Genomic DNA, 22,386 nt, shown 5'->3' with positions numbered 1-22,386 from the left:
ACAGCGCAGCTTCCATTTTACTTCAGCAGTATACAAAATAGCAACCAATCACAGCGCTGCTTTCATTTTACCTCAGCAGTATAAGAAATAGCAACCAATCACAGCGCAGCTTTCATTTTACATCAGCAGTATAAGAAATAGCAACCAATCACAGCACAGCTTTCATTTTACCTCAGCAGTATAAGAAATAGCAACAAATCACAGCACAGCTTGCTTTTTAGCTCAGCAGTATAGGAAATAGCAACCAATCACTGCACAGCTTTCATTTTACCTAAGAAGTATAAGAAATAGCAACCAATCACAGTGCAGCTTTCATTTTACCTCAGGAGTATAGGAAAAAGCAACCAATCACAGCACAGCTTTCATTTTACCTCAGAAGTATAAGAAATAGCAACCAATCACAGCGCAGCTTCCATTTTACCTCAGCAGTATAGGAAATAGCAACCAATCACTGCACAGCTTTCATTTTACCTAAGAAGTATAAGAAATAGCAACCAATCACAGTGCAGCTTTCATTTTACCTCAGGAGTATAGGAAAAAGCAACCAATCACAGCACAGCTTTCATTTTACCTCAGAAGTATAAGAAATAGCAACCAATCACAGCGCAGCTTCCATTTTACCTCAGCAGTATAGGAAATAGCAACCAATCACTGCACAGCTTTCATTTTACCTAAGAAGTATAAGAAATAGCAACCAATCACAGTGCAGCTTTCATTTTACCTCAGCAGTATAAAAAATAGCAACCAATCACAGCGCAGCTTTCATTTTACCTCAGCAGTATAAGAAATAGCAACCAATCACAGCGCAGTTTCCATTTTACTTCAGCAGTATACAAAATAGCATCCAATCACAGCGCTGCTTTCATTTTACCTCAGGAGTATAGGAAAAAGCAACCAATCACAGCACAGCTTTCATTTTACCTCAGAAGTATAAGAAATAGTAACCAATCACAGCGCAGCTTTCATTTTACCTCAGCAGTATAAGAAATAGCAACCAATCACAGCACAGCTTTCATTTTACCTCAGAAGTATAAGAAATAGTAACCAATCACAGCGCAGCTTTCATTTTACCTCAGCAGTATAAGAAATGAATGCTGAGCTGTGATTGGTTGCTATTGACAACACAAATTAAAGGGGAAGTCGATGAGTTTTCGATTTTTAATTCCGCCAGTATTCCTCGCCCGGTGCTGAAGAACAATCATGCAAAATATCACTCAAATCATACAGAACTGTGGATTTATATACGACACAAACTGGCAGATTATGTCTTTTATATATAAGATTATGTTCCCAGAGCTGTTTCCATGTTTTTCTGCCATCCTCCTGACTTCACTCTCCTGAAGTCTATGACATGAGCATCAGAAAAATGCGAGATATATTCGCAAAAAAAATACAACTTGTCCTAAAAAGCCCCCAATTTCCCCACCTGCAGGTTTGGAGCTGCCGGCCGCCCTCTGCATAGTGTAACCTGCGTCTGTCTGCGGAGCAGAGCTGATGTGCCCGTTGCAGTGGGAGGTGGGGGATGTGATGCTGCATGGCGCAGGCTGCAGATTGTAAACAATGGGCAGAGCTGTCATCTTGGCATCGATGCCCATAAACAGTAAGGTGGCACCGAGGTGACTGGCAGAGATTTAGTGAGCCTTGCCCGGGTCGGTGTAACTGTATCTTCCCATGAATACATGTAATCAGGGTCACCAGTAATGCCTACGCTGCAGTAATATCATACGGGGGAGATCCGGTGGCATCACGTTCACAGGGGAGGGTCATTAACCTCATTAACACTAAAACCTTTCCAGGCAATGAAGAGGTTAACCAGTAACGCTATACACCCATATGGAATAACAGTACTGCGTGATATAAAGCACGGGTCAAACCCAACACCCGCGGGCTGAAGCCATAGCCTGCGACGAGGTCCGGGTATAGGACGGGGGCTTCATTTAACCGGAGGGTGCAGTAGAGGAAATGGTGCCAGCGTAGGCAGTGAGTGCCATCTGAGCCCGGCGCACCTCCACACCACTCTGTTCAACAGGTGGTGGCACAGCTCCGACCCAGGCACCCTAGCTACCCATCAAGGTAGAAAGGATGGTGCTACCAAGGTGGAAGCGGAGAAACCCCATCATACTGCATACAGCTCCATGGCCATGTTAGGGACTCGTTACATTTAGGGGTCATTCACACAAACTTATAAAGTTTTGGTCCGTGAAGTACGCAGCCGTATTCTCTGCGTACTCAGACCTTCTTACAAGAAAAAAACAAAAGAAAGTCCCATGGATTACGCTTACATGCGTTAATACCGTATTTCCCTGAAAATAAGACCCTGTCCTAATTTTTTTTTTGCCCAAAAAGAGGCACTAGGTCTTATTTTCCCTCCCAACTGCTCACCGGGGCTCCGACAGAAGCTGTGGCCGCCCACAGAAGACCACTTTCCTGGTTATGGAATTAATAAATCCCGCCTCCAGGAAAAAATGCCTCTGATTGGTTCTCGAACGATGCTCAGCCAATCAATCAAGCGCTCGATGAACCAATACGATCGCTGTGATTAGTTCGTCAAGCGCTACATTGATTGGCTGAGCAGCGGTTGAAGCACCAATCCCAGCCATCGCATTGTGGAGACAGGATTTATGAATTGTCTGAACCGTGGCATTGATTGGCCAATTTATAAATCACACCTCCACAATGCGATGGCTGTGATTGGTTGTTTGACCGCTGCTCAGCCAATCAATGGAGGGCTCGATGAACCAATTACAGCCATCGCATTGGTTCATCAAGCGCTGCATTGATTGGCTTAGTAGCACTCGAGAACCAATCAGAGCCATCGCTTCCTGGAGGTGGGATTTATGAATCCCGTACGCGGGAAGTCATCTTCCCTGGGGGGGCGAGAACTGCAAGAAGCGTGTTGAAGCTCCGGAGAGAAACGGGCAGGACCTGGACCGAGCCTGCTAGATAATGTATTCCTTTTTTTATGTAATGCAGCTAGGGCTTATATTTCAAGCCACCCAGAAAATCCCTAAAAAATCAGGGTAGGTCTTATTTTCTGGTAAACAGGGTATGCATGTATCATGTGTACTCATTGAGCTTTTACACAATCCAATTGAGTTTATTGAGCTATTTTGGTGCGTAATACGGATCAAAATAAGACCCGCTGCGTTTTTTTTGTAAAATACATAAAAAATGCATTTCTGAATACCCCAATGCAAATCAATGGGGTTTAATCTATATTACATGCGTAATATGGAACACAAATACGCTCGTGAGAACGAGCCCCTATAAACGTCTCTTTGAAGGCAACCATAATGCTGATGTGTCTCTCTGTAAAAATGTGTTTGACACCCCTGATTTAAAGGGAAAGTTATCTACTATACATGATACAAGACATCTCTGTGGTCTTCATAATGGGATCCTAGATGCAGACAGAAGAAGGATGATGATGGTGATGAAGATGATGGTGATACACGGACCCTCCATGTGATCTGATGCTGAATGCTGATCCTTGTTGGCCACTAGCCATCAGTACTTCCATGCTTCTGTCCCCTTTCAACTTCAAACCTTTGTGGAACTACATGTATCAGCAATGAGAGTTGGCTAACTTGAGTCATGTACAGTGCTGTCTGTTATCCATCATGTACAGATGTAGCAGAGTGGAAATTGACTCGGTGCACGAAGACGCTGTCTGGTTCAGAAACCCCATTTTAAACACCCTATCATGGATTTCAGAGTTAATATTAGGAAATCCCCTGTCCAGGACCCCCATATGTTAGCTGACAAACCGCATTTCTCTCTGGAGGACCCTGTCCATGGATTACATGGGCTGCCAAGTGACTTATAGTAAATGGGAACTGTGTAATGCTTCATTTCCCCTGCAGTGGTGCTGCAGGAGAATTGAGCACTTGCTGATGGGTTCCCTTCCATCGACTACAAGCGATCACTGAGGGCCCCAGCAGCTGGATACTCTGTAACGAGTTTATTGTTGGCGGACCCCTTAATAAAGAGATTGTTGTCCTGTTGCCCTATGGAAAACCACTGATAAATCCCCTGATCGACGTGATTGACAAACGTGGCTCTTTCACATCTCTACACATAAAGACATACTTATAAAAAAAAATCAACGCCGAAGGTGTCATTAACTTAACGAGGCTTCATTGTGCATTGCAATAAGCCACTAAATTCAGATAATGCAGTAGGTTGACATGAAGTCCTATGTAAAATTGCAGATTACACATGTAATCCACGTGTACTATTACTACTCTCAGCATCCTGCCCACTTGTACTATTACTACTCTTAGCATCCCGCCCACTTGTACTATTACTACTCTCAGCATCCCGCCCACTTGTACGATTACTACTCTCAGCATCCCACCCACTGCTCCACTGTCCTCACTGATTTCCATTTAGTAGTTTTGTATATTGCCAGAGACATGCACAGACAATAACTGCCCCATGGCGAGCACTCTTATTAGTGGTCTGTGCATCTATGTTGGCAAAGCCACTGCTTCATACCAGTGGACTACTGGGGAATATGTTGAACACATATCAGACTTGCTTCAAAAATTTTCCACACCACAGCCTTTAAAAGGGTGTCACCCAAAAATACTTTACTTTACATAACGAGTATGTACCATATATAATTGGTGAGGATATGACCTCTTGGATATCTCTTTAACCTGAATTATTGGTTGTGGTGGGTAATTGTAGTGAGCATGCTTTACTAGTCCTGGAGGATAACTGTAGTGAACATACTTTACTGATCCTGTTAGATAACTGTAGTGAGCATTAATTACTAGTCCTAGAGGATAATTGTAGTGAGCTTGCTTTACTGGTCCTGGTGGGTAATTGTAGTGGGCATGCTTTGATGATCCTGGTGGAAACTTGTAGTAAGCATGCTTCACTGCTCCCAGAGGATAACTGTAGTGAGCATGCTTTACTGGTCCTGGTGGATAATTCATGTGAGCATGCTTTACTGGTCCTGGTGGGTAACTGTAGTGAGCATGCTTTACTGGACCTGGTGGATAACTGTAGTGAGCATGCTTTACTGGACCTGGTGGGTAACTGTAGTGAGCATGCTTTACTGGTCCTGGTGGGTAACTGTAGTGAGCATGCTTTACTGGTCCTGGTGGATAATTCATGTGAGCATGCTTTACTGGTCCTGGTGGGTAACTGTAGTGAACATGCTTTACTGGACCTGGTGGGTAACTGTAGTGAGCATGCTTTACTGGTCCTGGTGGGTAACTGTAGTGAGCATGCTTTACTGGACCTGGTGAGTAACTGTAATGAGCATACTTTATTGGTCCTGGTGGGTAACTGTAGTGAGCATGCTTTACTGGTCCTGGTGGGTAACTGTAGTGAGCATGCTTTACTGGTCCTGGTGGGTAACTGTAGTGAGCATGCTTTACTGGACCTGGTGGATAACTGTAGTGAGCATGCTTTACTGGTCCTGGTGGATAACTGTAGTGAGCATGCTTTACTGGACCTGGTGGGTAACTGTAGTGAGCATGCTTTACTGGACCTGGTGGGTAACTGTAGTGAGCATGCTTTACTGGACCTGGTGGGTAACTGTAGTGAGCATGCTTTACTGGTCCTGGTGGATAATTCATGTGAGCATGCTTTACTGGTCCTGGTGGGTAACTGTAATGAGCATGCTTTACTGGTCCTGGTGGGTAACTGTAATGAGCATGCTTTACTGGTCCTGGTGGGTAACTGTAGTGAGCATGCTTTACTGGACCTGGTGGATAACTGTAGTGAGCATGCTTTACTGGACCTGGTGGGTAACTGTAGTAAGCATGCTTTACTGGACCTGGTGGGTAACTAGTGAGCATGCTTTTCAGGTCCTGCCATACATGAGGATGAGCATACTTTACTGGTCCTGGATGCTCAACTGTTTCACACTCTGACTTTAATGGACTGTTACAACACATATGCAAGGATGGAGACCCAAGTTTTTGGACCTGAAGTTAGTCTAAAGGCTCAGAGCCCACCAGTCAGGCTCACCGCAGCCCACTAGAGATTTTTTGATGTTACACCCAACCAATTACATGTTATTATCACCCATAAATAACTTTGATCGAATCATTAAAAACCTGTTCTGATGATGGTCAGTACTGGGGCTAATAATCAGCCTGTCTATGGTCAGTGTATACGGAATACAACCAAGCACTACTACTCCCAGCACTCTGCCCCTCTGCTCTGCCCTCTGATTTACTTTTCCAAACTACTGGGCCATTTACTATAAAACAAACTGTCCATAAAGGTGCAATTTGAGTACTGGTGAGGCAACCTAAGCACAACGGATGGGACATATATATATATATATATATAGTATGCATATATATTGTATTACATATATGACTCTGCTTTATCCTTTCGGTATCTACCACTACAGGTCTCTTCCTGCATAGTGCAGTGTATATATCCCACCTATATCCTCCTCTCCGCCTTGTCTGTCACGTAGACTGCTAGCTCCTGAGTACAAGAGTGAGATCATGTACAGTCGGGGTAAAGGGGGCACTTACCCGGGGTGCCCTCGGTCTCGGTCTCCGGTAGCACTGTGACCGTCCCATCCCGGTGCAGCAGCAGAGATGCAGGGTCCCGTATCCTGGTCCTGGGTGCCAGGGCTCCCTCTGCCAGTCCCCGGGCACACTGGTAGCACACGGCCCACGCCTGCTCCTCATTGATGGGCTGCTCGTAGGATTTCAGCACCTCCTCCAGGGACAGCTCCCCGCGCCCCCCCGGTGTCCCCCCGCCGCTGCTGGTAGCCTTGGCCATAGGACTGCTCCATCACCGGGCGCACACCAGGCGGCTCTCCATCACACGGGCGGCAGCCAGGGAGAGTCCGGTGCAGGGATGTGCTGGCGCCGCCTTCTGCTAACCCTCCTACCGGGCATTGTCATCAGCGGGGAGGGGTGAGAGCGCCTACAAGAGGGAGACTACTGTATGTACAGGAGACAGGGGGATATATACTTATCTAGAGTTCATCCATCACTTATATCATTATCTGTCAGTATGTGCAATTATGTATCTGCGTAATATCTAATATCTATGTATGTTATATCATCTATTTATCTATCTATCTATCTATCTATCTATCTATCTATCTATCTCATATCTATCTATCTCATATCCATCTATCTATCTATCTATCTATCTATCTCATATCCATCTATCTCATATCTATCTATCTATCTATCTATCTAATATCTATCTATCTATCTATCTATCTATCTATCTCATATCTATCTATCTATCTCATATCTATCTATCTATCTCATATCTATCTATCTATCTATCTTCTATCTATCTCATATTTATCTATCTATCTCTCTCATATCTATCTATCTATCTATCTATCTATCTATCTATCTATCTATCTATCTATCTATCTCATATCTATCTATCTCATATCTATCTATCTATCTATCTCATATCTATCTATCTATCTCATATCTATCTATCTCATATCTATCTCATATCTATCTATCTCATATCTATCTCATATCTATCTATCTCATATCTATCTATCTATCTATCTCATATCTATCTATTTCATATCTATCTATCTCTCTCATATCTATCTATCTATCTCTCTCATATCTATCTATCTCTCTCATATCTATCTATCTCATATCTATCTATCTATCTATCTATCTATCTATCTATCTCATATCTATCTATCTATCTATCTATCTATCTATCTATCTATCTATCTATCTATCTCCTATCTATCTATCTATCTATCTATCTATCTATCTATCTATCTATCTATCTATCTATCTCATATCTATCTATCTATCTATCTATCTCATATCTATCTATCTGTTCACTTTCGCTCGATAATTGTTCTGTCTAAAAGCAACCTAAACAAGTCCTATTGACCCCCACATAGCAGGGGGTTACTCTTCAGAATGGGTCCTTGGCTAATAGATGGGGGCACTGAGCCGGGTGCCTCTCCCACTATAACATCTGTAGGCTGTGCTGGAGTATATGGACAGGCGTTCTCCTGCTGGGACGGCCCCTTTAAGCGAAGTGATAACCAACGATTTTCTACCATATATGTACGGATGATCATATGAATCGGATTGGACCTTGGCTCTCACTGTTGTTACATAAATCTTCATATATTGCCAAAGGGGTTTTACTGAAATGGGGCTGAGCTGCAGTACCCATGCACTGCCTGCAGGTAAGAGTGGCGCTGTTTTTGGAAAAGAAATGCCGATTTTTGGGGGCTTTAAAACTCCTTAATGATGGCCTTTTAAATCATTTATATTAATGAGGGAAAATAAGGTTTCAGAACAGGAAATAAGTGCCAAGCGTGCACATGGCCACCCAACCCAGTGCAAAGATCAGAGCTTACAAGATAAATCAGAGTGATTTGGCCGGCTGCCTGACACCTCACCTCCTATACACACAGTCTATCTGTTACTATGATGCTTCTTGCTGGTAGTCCTGTATACTGTATAGAAGAGGTCCCTGTAGCTACAGCAGCTGAGAGCATCTGAATATAATACACAGGCTTGTGGCAGGGCGTTGGTGCAACAGGTGATCACACATGGCCATACATGCCCTATTTCACGTTTGTGTGTTCCAATGCCAAAAACGTTTCGGGTACTTTTTTGTCTTGCACATAACGTGATATTAAAAATTTTCAAGGTTCAATGACCTCTTTATTAGAGCCCGCGACCCTTTCACGATTGACGGTCCTTGAATGGAAATTCAAGCTGTGACCCCGGAGTGCAGCATAAAAGCACATGACACGTTTTCCATTAGATGAGAAAATCTGAGCGACTTCCAAAAAGGTCTGGTCATCAGTGCTAGACTAGCCGGGGCCAGGATTTCATTGCCAACCTACTGGGGTTTTCTTGAGTAGTGGTGTGGAGATTATACAGAGAATGACCGAAGAAAATCATCCAGCGAAAGGGGATCTTGTGGATGGAAACAAGTCGTTGACTAAATGGGGCAGAAGAGGATGTCAAGAATCATTCTTATGAGTAGATCAAGTAAATTGCAGCCAACTACAATCTTGAGCTCAGACAACTTTGTCCCCACTGCAGTGGCCAGGATTGGTATTACAAGTCATTCACTTCAATGGCAATTTGGCCTGCAATACCAAGCCTGGCCACTGCAGTGGGAACAGAGCTGCCTGCTTCCTGCGAAAATCAGCTCAGTGCACCAACCAGACTAACATTTCATCGGCAGCGGTCCTAGATGGCAGATCTGCTGATCTACTATTCACAGACGATCCAGCAGATAGGTAATCGATAATTTACAACTGGAAAACCCCTTTAAACATGTAATGGAGACATCTGCTCATTTGTTACTGCAGCGCTCAGCACCCTTATTGTCCGGCTTTTTGTTAAATTTTTTAAAAGCTTTTATGGTAATCGTACACAAATTGCAACCCGGCATTTACAGCAGACAAAGAGTAACCTTGCACGGTGCTGATGCAGACGGGAGCAGAGACTACTTGTTGGTGAGAAGCCGCCACGTTCAATGTCATCTCTACATCCCTGAGAAGTTCTCCAATAAAATCCACCTAAGGGCTGCGGGATGCTGCAAAGTGGTTCTCTAGTAGATTAGGGGGAGATTCTTGTCCTCCTATGATTCATTGATATTAACTGCCCTCACCTTTATTAAAAGAAGTTCAGCAGCAGCTGAGGCGTGTACCATGATGTTCCGCAGCACTTTTAGTCTTGTTCCATGGTGGAGAGCAGGTTGCATAGTTGCAGCCACTCTTCTGCAAAATGCATAAAGGCGGCTTCAGACTGGAGCGTATTGGCATATGAACCGAGTAAAATGCTTTCTTTTTATCATTCAAGTTTTGCGCTATTGCGTGCCGATAAAAAAGCAAGAAGATAGGTGCTGCCCTATAGAAAAATCATTTCGCCACTTTTAGCGACCGTGATCTTCACGGCCGTAAAATATGAAAAAAAAACACATCCATCTGAAGAAGCCCTTAGAGAAAGCACCATTCAGTGTGGGAGTGCGTTCGCACGGTTAAAAGCGCGAAATCGGTCTGAGCAACCCGGACTGACATCGCACTCGCAATTCTGCAATTTCTGCTGCATGTGTTTGGGGTGAGCGGGGGTTGCAGAGGGGAGTCAGGGGGGGGGGGAGGGAGCTCCCCCCTGTTCCCCACCGCTATCCCCCGCTCCACCACGCCACCCCCCGGCGCCCCCCGAATCTTTTCGTCCGAGTAGTCAGTTACTCGGAAAAAGCAGTGCTCGAGTGCAAAAACACCCGAACCGAGTACGGTCGCTCATCTCTAATGAAAATCAGATCTACGTGTGAGGGCGATGCAATTTTGTTTTTGCTAATACAGAATCATCCAAAAATAGGATATGCAGCAATTTTTCAATCTGGGACCATCGATCCGAGAGTAAAATCACTTGTGTGAATAAACACAATGATAGCAATGTGTACAAAGATATTTCCGCATGATTTGCCACAGATTCGCGCCGGGATCCACAGAGAAAATATTCGCCACGTCTGGCCTTACCCTCTGCTGAGGATGAAGAGTTTGGGTGAGCAGCTGAGCACAATGCCCCTCTCTGCTACCTCCGGGGCACAGCACTGTATGCGGAATATCACAGCATCTACCAGGGATGCTAATCAATATTTATTATGCAAAGTAAGGCTCACGCACACGGGTGTATGTCGCCCACATATGACAGGTGTAAAATACGCAGTATATACACATGTAACATGTATATTTATTGCACATGTTAAGTTGCCATTTCCTATATTGGTGCCTATTACCCGCGTAATACGCACAAAAATAGGACATACTGCGGTTTTTATCACGTCCGTCATAAAAGTGCAGGTGGGTGTGATCCAATAGAATTCATGTGGATTTTAGCACTGCCTATTACACACGTGAAAAAAAGGCAGACGACCGTGTGAGTCCTAAGGGTGACTACTCACTACAGTTTTTTTTCACAGCGAAATTGACAGCCTTTTTTTTCCTGCAGGGGTCTATGGGACTTGTAATGCTAAAATCACGCAAAATCGAATTTACCACGAAATCGCGATTTTGCCCGATCGCGATTTTAACATTACGGGTCCCATAGACCCCTGCAGGAAAAAAACGCTCTGAATTTCACAGTGAAAAAAACTGTAGTGGGTAGTCACCCTAAGGCATATTTCACACCGTCTTTTTGCGTTGCAGCGCTGCTTCTGTCCTGGTTTTATCCTCCATGCCTGCGGACAGAGACCATAGGCTGCAATACATGACACAGAGACCTCTTGTTTGCGTCCCACATAGTTACCGTTCCTATCTGTTTTTTTCCACTAGACAGAAAAGCGTCATTCTCGGTGAGGATATATGACGTCTTCGTCTCACACATTCTACCATCTGACGCCAGGTTCCATTCTGGTTGCCATCCTTATGCATGGAGGGAGGAACCCGGGACGGAACCGGCAATGCAACACAAAAATACAACGTGAAAAGAACCTAAAAGTTCATTAAAGTTAGCTAATGGAAAAAATCGAACACAGGACAGAAGCGCAATCCTGCGTAGGGGCTTATACACACGACCATGAGTTCGGATCGTTTTGCCTACATGGAAATCATGCCTGCAAAATGTGACGTAATGAAACCAGTGACTTCAATTATTTCATTTTTACAGCCGTGTTTCTCACGCAAAATTACTACATATTAGCAAAAAAGATAGGGCAGGACTAGAGATGAGCGAGTATACTCGCTAAGGCACATTACTCGAGTGAGTAGTGCCTTAGCCAAGTATCTCCCCACTCGTCTCTAAAGATTCGGGGGCCGTCGCGGGTGACAGGTGAGTTGCGGCGGGGAGTGGGGGGAAGAGAGGGAGAGAGAGATCTGCCCTCCGTTTCTCCCCGCTCCCCGCCGGCCCCCGAATCTTTAGAGACGAGCGGGGAGATACTCGGGGAGATACCATATGCCATTCAAACAGCACCTATAGCTCGTATGATATACCTGTACTCAGGCATGGGGTTTGTCCTAAATAAATGGGGTGTGCAAGAGGGTCTCATTTCTATTCTACCAAGGATAAGGGGACACATATTGCTTTTGTGATCTGGAGTGAGTGCATGTGATGTAAAGCAGCACAGAAGGCGGCCCCATATACATTTCCTCTATAAGGCCCCTCTCTGTCACCTTTTACATTGATCCTTTTTATTTTTCCTGATTTCCTCCAAGTCTGCACAAGGACCCCCTGTGTACCGCTGAGTTCCCAGGACGGCACAATGGACCTCTGTGTCTTCAGCCCCACAAGTGGGATTTCTGAATGAGCCTGAAGTGAGGACATTTCATGAGCTGAATCGCATTTCATGTAAGAGGAGCCTTCATTTCAGGTCCCACAGGATGACGGACAAAAGGAGATCATGAAAGTGAGCAAACCGGCTCTCCGGGGGCCGCGCTATTATTGTCAGGCTGCACGGAGAACAAAGCCGGCCCTCCGTCTTCTGTTACAGGGAACTTGTGAAACACACCAGGAAACACTTTGTTTTTAATCAGATCATTTTTATTGAAATGATATTTTTGAATACAATTAGCCCCGATTTCATGACATTTATACTTGTTTCATATACAAAGGACATATCATTACCCAAACAATACAGTCAATCATAACTAGATTTAGCCCGTCACGGCGCCCCCCCAGAGACCTCAATACTTACCTCCGGATCCGGTGTCCTACGTCCCGCATGACGCTTCGGCGCGCATGCGCAATAGAGCACGTGACGCGCCGGCCGCGTCATATGACACGCCCACAGCGTCACATGATGCGCCAGCCGCGTCATATGACGCGGCTGGCGGTAGGCGGGGAAGCGGTTTCACGCTAGCACAGCGGAAGATAGCGTGACGGACGGCTTCCATTGACTGCAATGGAAGCCGTCCGTGCGTACACCCGCGGCAAATAGAGCATGCCACGGGTGAGGATGGGGGATTTTAGGGTGCGGAATTCCGCGGTCGAATTCCGCACCGTAAGCATTGTGCTACTAGGTTCAATAGAACCGTGGGAAGGAGCCCTTAAGCAAATCGTAATCTTCCCTATCCCACAAAAAAAAGTCCACTTTCACGCGGCCGAGAAAATAGCGCGAGATGTGTTCCTTTGCGAGATGCACAAATCTCATATGAATTCATAAGAATGGGGTCATATACATGAGCAATATTTTTTCCCGCATCGCATCGCGATGAAAACAATGGGATACTGGACAATCCTCCGGCGGTGAAGGATCGCAGAGTTTCTCCCATTGTTTTTAATGGGCGACCTCGCATCGCTTGCACCTAGCACATGGTGCGATGCTGCCGCCAGCTCCATTGAAAGCAACGAGTACTGCGATGCGAGAGGACGCAGGATGATAGAAAATACCCGGATTTAATTCCTGCATCCCATCACGGTGCCACGCAGGAAAACATCGCTCATGTGTATGACCCGATTCAACAGAACAGGATTCATATTTGTGCTTCTCGCAATGCACAAATTTCGCATAATTTTTTCGCCAGCGTGAAGGCCGCCTTAGGCACAGGCCACATCCACTAGTCTTTTTCTTCTGGTGATGGCATAGCCAAGTGGGCACAATTAAACTCTAGATCAGTGGTTGCATACCTGCTGCAGTGGTCAGGGCATTCAGGGACTTGTAGTTCTGGGTTGAACACCATTGGCCTGGACAATACAGAAACTACTTAGAAGTGTCCTGAAAGGGTTTTATATTTCATTGATTCACACTTGGCTTTGCATTTGGCCAACATATAACAACATATGAGATCACTGACTTTTGCATCATGAGTGTGCGCACGTGCCGGCGCTGCAGTGTAAGGTGAAGATACGTTATCATGTGATCGGTGCAAAGGTTCATTCTGTGTTATAAAGGAGCATGAAGGGTGCCAGAAAGAGAACATACTGATGGGAGGAGTAGGTAGGGGCAGGCTGGTTCATACACAGCTGTGTTGTGAGGGGCAACATAAACAGGTCGCCTATAATCGCTGCTTTGTTCTGAGAGCAGCCGTCAATTATCCAATTATGTATTTACAGTACGGTTGTTGAGGTCATGGTCGATCGGTCGCATTATTTCACCGTGACTTGTGGTTGAGATAACGATGGATGCTTGACATGCCACTTCTTTCTAGTTTCCGCACTGGAATTCTGCACGTGGATTTTCACCATTGACAGGGCCAATTCCGCATGCAGATCCGAGCCGAAAACCACATCAAAAAGGGTATTGAAGGCGGTTTTTAGAGGCGGAATTCACGTGGAAAATTCTAAATACCATCAAAATCCACATGTAAGGTCAGTTTTCTACTTGCGTTGGAACCTCCAAGCGGAGATTCCGTCGCAGATCCGGCTGAAAATACCGGAAGAAAGAATGCTGCATGCAGCGCTTTTTCTTCTGTTGAAAAGTCAGCCAGCTGGGTGGAAAGCGGAAGGACCCTATTATAGTCAACGGGGTCCACAGTCAATCGGCACTGTTCGGATCAGTCCAGAGATGGAACCTTCGGCTGCGGGAATTCCCTTTTCCTCAAACGGGGCAGAAAAGCGGAATCCCCAGCGCAGGTTTGAAACCACTCCAACACATGCAGATTTTGACATAATTTAGGTCAGGAGCGCTATTTACTCTCCTTAGGGAGAGCACCTAGAAGACCTATAAGGCCATTCATGCTCCTCTGGGTAATATGCAAATAAGGGAGATGGAACAATACCTCTGCAGTGCCACCTATTGGAAGGCAGCATGATTTAGCAATGGATTTTCCACTGTGCAGATTTTGTCCCTTGTGGATGTACTCCTGGGCTTCCGCCTCACACTTTTTGGTAGTGTTTTTTTTAATTATTAGAGTCCATGTGTTTTTCGGGTGGTGATTCCAACTTCACAACTGTCAACCCATTTGCAGATGAAATCCACATATCTCATGGTTCTAGTCATTACACTTACCTTACATATGAACTATGAAGAATGACCCCCGGGGAGGATGAGAGCGCGCCCTTATATTTATACTCCACACAAGGAAGAGATGTCACAATCTCCCCTTTACCTTCTCATGACCTTCTCCATATAATAAATGCCTTGCATGTCTTGGAATGTTGAAGAAAGGTCACTCTCATAACTGCAGGCGTTTACTGAGTTGGATACTTAAAACACCCGCTAAATATCACACATTGAGTTGTCTGCTCCGGTCAAGATGGTCATTTAATTTATAGGGGTTGTTGGAGTTGTAATATCTTCCCTGTGTAGTGACATAACACATAGTGATACACTCACCACTCCCCGATAGATCGCTGAGCTCTGTTATTGGCTATAGCCCCATGTGACGTCCCGTAAAGCGGGCCGGACTGCAGCGGTAGGGGACTGAGCACCGCTGGGGAAGCGGGAATAGGTGAATACATCACTATTAGTTACGTTACTGCATGGGGAAGGTGTTGTACCGAGATGTTACAATAGGGACTCTATAGGGGGGCAGGGGCTCTATCACCTTAAAGGGGAACATGGGGCCTCTCGCATTAAAGTGTCAGAGCTGGGCTCTATTACTCTATAGGGCACAAGGGGGCTCTATTACTTTATAGGGATATTCCAGGACTTTTAAAATTTTTGCTATTAATGGCCGACAGGAAACAGCCACTCTGATCCTTGCCGATCAGTTGATTCCTGGTGCCACTGTCGCTATGGTCAGGAAGCAGAAAGCGCTGGCCCCACTGCAGTGGGCCGGTTTGGTACTGCAGCTCAGCTCCTATTAAATTCAATGGGAACCGTGCCTGCAATACCAACCCCGGGCCGGTGAACAGTGATCAGTGCTTTCTACTTCCTGACCACAGTGACAGCAGCCCTAGGTGATCTGAGCGATGGGTCCCCGCCAATCATCTATTGATCAGCCGTCAGTAATCAATAGCAAAGATTTTTTTTAAAAAGTCCTGAAATATATCTCTATAGGGGCACAGGGAGGCTGTATTACTTTAAAAGGGTATAAGGGGGCACCTATTTATAGGCGCACAGAGAAGGGGGATTATGTCTTTAAAGGGGTTGTTAAAGATAATTAAAAAAAAAAAAGTCCTGCCTCCCATGTATAAAAATAATAAGTAGTCACATACTCACCCCTCCCAGCTGCGGCACCACATACTCAGATCTCCACTACGACACTGTATTAACTGCCTGCAGTCAGCCTGTGTACAGGACAGTAGCCAATCATAGACCTCAGTGTTCAAGCATTGACATCTATGATTGGCTGTAGCAGCCTGTGACATCCCATACAAAAGCCGATTGCAGCCTATCAGCACAGTCCTGGCGAAGAGAAAGGAGCTTCTGCCGGCCGCTGGGAGAGGGGAGAATACAATTGTTTATTATTTCTATACATGTGAAGAAGGAATTAAAAAATAATAATTCGAACATCCCCTTTAAGGGGCACACCTTTAAGACACCACTATTACTTTGCGAGCATTGGGATGTAGTCTTATTTTGCTGGAGCACAAAATGGGCATTATTACTTTGTGGGGGGGGGGCACAGAGGGGAATTATTTATATGTGGGGCATAAAGAAGTGTTTTTACAGTGTGAGGGTACAAAGCGGGCGTTATTTCATGGGGTTGTAAATATGGGTGAATTATTGCTGTGCACAAGCCGTATTACTTTGTGGGGCACAAGAGGAGGCACTTTTACTGTGGGAGACCCTGTGAGGGGATTGGGGTAGTGGCAGGATGGAAAGTGTGCAGAGATGAGTTGTAGATATAAGAACTATTCATGTGTGTCTGGACCGAATGGAGAAGAGAAAGTCGATGACACCAATCAGAAATGGTGTCAAGTGTGATCGCTGGAGGTAACTGCACTATAATCACTATCACTGGAGGTAACTGCACTGTAATCACTATCACTGTGTAGAACTGGTATCTAACTATTTTATGGTGACTGCACTATTTAGAGGTTACTAGAGCTGGGCCATTGTATCTATATATGTAAATATATATATATTTATTGTATTTTTTGGGATGGACCTCCATTCATTGAGCGATGATCAGTCCCGTGTAAAAGCAAAGGAGCGATTATTGCCGGGACGACTATCGGGCGCATCGTCAGCTGTCCAGTGTAAAAGGACTCTATGGCATCTGAAAAAGGAACATGTTAAAATCCTGCTGCCTGACTGGGAGCTATGCCCGATTATGGGTCAACCCTCACTTATCATTACAGCTAAATCGCTTGTCTCGCTGCAACATTTCGGAATTTACCGCCATGACTCCATGTTTGTCATTGCTGTATATTAAAGGGGTTGTGCCAAAATATAAAGGGATCCCCTATATACATATACACATAATAGGGGATAACTTTATGAAGGGTGGTGGTCTTTGACTGCTGGGATCCCCACTGATCCCATGAACAGAATGAATGGAGCAGAGGACGCACAAGCACACCTGACCTCCATTCACTTCTCTGGATTGCCGGAGTTAGCCCAAGTACAAAAGTTCGTCCAATCAGTCTAATTTTGCTCATAATTTTCCTGCAATTTTCGTACGCTTGCAAATTTTCCAAATTTTTTTTCTTCGCTCTGTGCGTTTTCCACTCGCATATAAAAAAAATTACACATTTGTGCTTTTTTAACCCCTTCTCGCCCCATGATGTAAGGGTATGTCATGAGAGCGGGGTACTTCCCGCAAAATGATGTACCCTTACGTCATGGGGATAGCGCGAGATCATAGCTGATCTCGTGCTATCCCGCAGCAGAAGCCGGCGTCCCGTGCAACAGCGGGGGGCATCGGAGATGCGCCCCCCGCTGTTAGATCGCGGCAGGGAAAGGGTTCACAAAGGGAGCGCGCTCCCTCTGGGACTCCTGCCGGCTCTCGCGATAACATTGCGAGAGCCCTGCTGGTTACTATGGCAGCAGGATGCCAGATACCGGCGTCCTGTATTGCCATAGCCTGTGATCGCTATAGTAAGCGATAAGGCAAGGCAGGAGAGAAGTCCTGCCATGCCTTATCGTAGCGATCATTAGTGCTGCAGTGTAAGTCCCTCAGAGGGACACAGATGGGGTAAAAAAAAAAGAGCAAAATAAAGTACAAAAAATAAAAATGTAAAAAAAATGTTAAACCCTTTTTTAATGCCTTTTCTCATATTAGCATAAATTTTTTTTTTTAATTAAAAATTCCACATATTTGGTATCGACGTATCCGTAACAACGTGTACAATAAATTGGATGAGCTTTTTATTCTGCACGTCAAAAAGCGTAAAAAAAGCTAAAAAACTGAGGCAAAATGCTAATTTTTAGCATTTTGCCTCCCAAAAAACGCAATAAAAGTGATAAAAAAAGTGTGTACCCCAAAATGGTACCAATAAAAACTACAGCTTGTCTCGCAAAAAACAAGCCCTCACAGAGCTCCGTCCATGGAAAAATAAAAAAGTCACAGGACTTTGAATGCAGTGAGTTTAGAAATTTTTTTTTTCCAAAAAAGGGTTTTTATTGTGGAAAAACCTAAAAAAATATAAGAATTTTGGTATCGTTGTAACCGTACCGACCCGCAGCCGTAGACTATTTTTGTCCAAAAATCACTCCAAAATAGGAAATGCAGCAATTTTGTTGTTTTTACCTGAAACATTCATCTGAATGAAAAAAAACTGCAAGTGTGAATATAACTAATTAAAATAATATACTTTATTTCCGTCCAATTTCATCAGACCGTAAGAGGGATGGAAAAATCGTTTGTGTGAATATACCCTTCGTATTACATTTTGGCTGCTTTCAGACGAGTGTATATTAGCGCCATATTTGGTCCGTGCATCTGTTCACATGGCCCTATTTTTTCACATTTTTTTACAAAAAAAAGCCAATTTTCCCTTATTTGCTAATATTTTCTGTTGGCTAAAAACAGATCAGTAGAAAATAAAATAGACTGATGAAATATTGATGACGGCTGTAATGTCATCTGCAACACGTCCCTAATACAATACGCTCGCCTGAATCTGGCTTTGAGTCACATTTCCATTAGTTGAGGGGTTGCCAGCCTGCACTATACAGGGGGATATGTATGGCACAGCTTGCACTATACAGGGGGATATGTATGGCACAGCTTGCACTATACAGGGGGATATGTATGGCACAGCCTGCACTATACAGGGGGATATGTATGGCACAGCTTGCACTATACAGGGGGATACGTATGGCACAGCTTGCACTATACAGGGGGATACGTATGGCACAGCCTGCACTATACAGGGGGATACGTATGGCACAGCCTGCACTATACAGGGGGATACGTATGGCACAGCCTGCACTATACAGGGGGATACGTATGGCACAGCCTGCACTATACAGGGGGATACGTATGGCACAGCCTGCACTATACAAGGGGATACGTATGGCACAGCCTGCACTATACAGGGGGATACGTATGGCACAGCCTGCACTATACAGGGGGATATCTGTGGCACAGCCTGCACTATACAGGGGGATATCTATGGCACAGACTGCACTATACAGGGGGATATCTATGGCACAGCCTGCACTATACAGGGGGATATCTGTGGCACAGCCTGCACTATACAGGGGGATATGTATGGCACAGCCTGCACTATACAGGGGGATATGTATGGCACAGCCTGCACTATACAGGGGGATATGTATGGCACAGGCTGCACTATACAGGGGGGTATCTATGGCACAGCCTGCACTATACAGGGGGGTATCTATGGCACAGCCTGCACTATACAGGGGGGTATCTATGGCACAGCCTGCACTATACAGGGGGGTATCTATGGCACAGCCTGCACTATACAGGGGGGTATCTATGGCACAGCCTGCACTAATGCCACATGATGCAGCCTCAGGAATTATACTTTGGTCTGTGCCTGCCTGTACCAACATGGCCGCATCGTCACGTCAGAGACCCCTCTCTCGTAACGCTGACATGACGTTCATCCAATCACGACTCCCGCCCATTACCGTCAGCCAATCAGGACAGAGCGCGGGTTCTGTTTCCAGAGTGTGGCGGAAGTGCTGTGATTACCGGGTGTTCTTGGCCTCGGCCGGCGGGAATTATGTCCGCGGTGTCCGGCTCGGCTCCGGGCAGCCACAAGAGGAGCCTGGCGCAGCTGCTCGGTATAATTCCTGTCACTGCTCATTACTGCCCCTGTATAACGCAGGCTCACAGTGTACTTGTACCTGTGGTAAGACTACGACTCCCTGCTAGCAGCATGCTGGGAGTTGTAGTTCTGCAGCAGTTAAAGTTCTTGCAAGTAATTACCCGTTTAGCGCTTGCGTTCACATTCCTGCTAGATATCACGTGACCGCGCTGTCTTGAACGGGTTCGCTCGCACGCTCAGCTTTGTCCCACGCGTTTCGGTCGCGCTAAAAAAAAAACCACGCAGCGTGCTCTCTTTTCCTGCGTGTTTGTGCACCAAAGGTCCCCATGGACGTCAATAGGCGTGCGCAACATGCTAGGAGATGCGTGATACGCTGCGTAATTCCACTGGAAGAAGAAAACCTCTGGAAGTCATTAGACTAATTAGCCATTTAAATTGGTGCGTCGTTGTTTGCTGCGCGCAAATGGACGTGCCTCGCGGGCACAAAGAGTACAGTAAAATACGGCGGAAAAAAAAAAAAAAAGCGTTCAATCCACAAAAACGCTACGCTCATGTGCACGCAAATACTCATACGCTTGTGTGACTCTGGCCCAAAGGAGTTGTTCCAAACACAGCGCCACCCTTGTTCATAGGGTTGTGTGTGGTACTGCAGCTTAGCTCCATTGAAGTGATGGGAGCTGAGCTGCAATACCAGACACAACCTGTGAACTAGGGAGGCGCTGTGTTTAAAAGGAAGCAGCGCTGGGCAACCCCTCTAAGGGATTATTTCGCTATTAGATCCAAATCAGATTTTTCTGGTATGGACCTAACACTGAGGCCATGACAGATATCCGACGCTGAGCCTTGATGATCTGCCAGGAATTTGCATACAGATCTGGGGGCGGACGGGGCAATACCCTGGGTGACTTCTGCCAGGGTATACAAGGATATTAGCAGCTAGGTTGTATTGCTTCCCACGAAGATAAGTGGCGTCCACGATATTTGGCAGCCACTCATCTCCCCATCCCTAGCCATAGAAATAGAATGCACATCTATGGAGGAATCGGAGCGATGCAGAACTATGGACACACGAATAATCGCTTAATTGGGCGAATGTAAGCGACTCGGCTCCTCGTTTACTTGCAATCTCATCATTCTGAACGTATCAATATATATTTTTTTTCAGCTAAAAGGCCGAAGAAAACGGACAGGAAAGCTGAACGCAGCAGTGAGAGCCTGCAGGAGGCCGCCTTGTATCTGCTGAGCTCTCGTCAGGACCTAAACCAGTTTCTGTTAGAGGTAAGAAAGATGTCGGGGCGCTATTTACACACGAGATCTGGAGGGATTGCTGCAATATAAGCTATGCACCTTTTACACTGAACGAGAATCAAACGATTGTCGTATGGCCGGCCGAGCCGGTGACGTCATGATCGGCTCGCTGCAGCGTGTTTAGGCTGCGCTGTTCTCCATTAATCCTTCAGTGTTTCCCATGGTAACGTGACACACTGAACGATTCGTGTTTATTAGGGATGAGCGAGCGTACTCGCTAGGGGCAAATACTCGAGCGAGTAGTGCCTTTTGCGAGTACATGCCCGCTCGTTTCAAAAGATTCAGGTGCCGGCAGGGGGGAGCGTAGGGGGAAGGAAAGAGAGAGAGATTTCCCCGTCCCTCCCCGCTGCTCCCCGTCCCTCCCCGCTGCTCCCCGTCCCACGAATCTTTTGAGACGAGCAGCAGGTACTCGCAAAAGGCAATACTCGCTCGAGTATTTGCCCTTAGCGAGTACGCTCGCTCATCTCTAGTGTTTGTTTCAAACATATGTATTGTATTGTAATTTGAAAGGTGGCAACAGTCTGCCGCAGTGACCCCACGCAGGGGGATATGGGCACTTTAGTTACGTACAGAGTATCCTGAATTAGTATAACAAAATAATTCTAGATAAGGATTACCGTATATAACCTAATATATTAAACAAGGGTCAGTAGTCTGTCTCCGTTAGATATGCAACTAAAAGTGTATGGGGTATAGGTCCGCTCACCTTTCTTATTAATCCCGTAGGACTTTTCCTTCTCACTCTCTTTCTCATGAGCGTATATCGGCCGCATTTTAATGGCCGGCCGATATACGCTGCCCATCTGATACATTGGTTTATAATGTATCCGTTCAGATGGGCGTATTCCCGCGGCGTAAAAACGTCTGGCCAGAAAAGATAGTGCATACTGTGCGCATTCCGGTCAGGCGTTTTTACATTGATTAGTAAAGATAGTTCAGGAACTATCTTTCGGCCGGAATACGGCGGTGGCTCCCATAGACTCCAATGAGAGCTGCTGGAAAAGTCTGCTAAACTCACCCCCTTCCCTCCTCCTCTCCACCCCTGTTTGCAATGAGAGGGGGC

The 22,386-nt window shown here is 45.6% G+C and overlaps 2 protein-coding genes across 3 annotated transcripts in view; one reads left to right on the top strand and one right to left on the bottom strand.

Annotated features, from left to right (window-relative positions):
* Positions 1-6,840, bottom strand: part of SPIRE2 (spire type actin nucleation factor 2) — a 45,084-nt gene extending 38,244 nt beyond the window's left edge. The window contains exon 1 of the mRNA XM_066582445.1: positions 6,507-6,840. Within this exon, the coding sequence (XP_066438542.1) occupies positions 6,507-6,759 (253 nt within the window). The 5' untranslated portion in view covers positions 6,760-6,840. The remainder of the gene's footprint in view (positions 1-6,506) is intronic.
* Positions 6,841-19,927: 13,087 nt separating this feature from the next.
* Positions 19,928-22,386, top strand: part of FANCA (FA complementation group A) — a 58,897-nt gene continuing 56,438 nt past the window's right edge. For both annotated transcript variants that reach the window (XM_066583816.1, XM_066583817.1), the window contains exons 1-2: positions 19,928-20,031; positions 21,181-21,293. In XM_066583816.1, coding sequence (XP_066439913.1) covers positions 19,971-20,031; positions 21,181-21,293 — 174 coding nt within the window. In that variant the 5' untranslated portion in view covers positions 19,928-19,970. The remainder of the gene's footprint in view (positions 20,032-21,180; positions 21,294-22,386) is intronic.

The sequence above is a fragment of the Eleutherodactylus coqui genome, chromosome 11, assembly GCF_035609145.1.
Source record: "Eleutherodactylus coqui strain aEleCoq1 chromosome 11, aEleCoq1.hap1, whole genome shotgun sequence".
In the NCBI taxonomy this organism is placed as follows: domain Eukaryota; kingdom Metazoa; phylum Chordata; class Amphibia; order Anura; family Eleutherodactylidae; genus Eleutherodactylus; species Eleutherodactylus coqui.
This window is presented reverse-complemented; position numbering and strand designations above follow the sequence as displayed.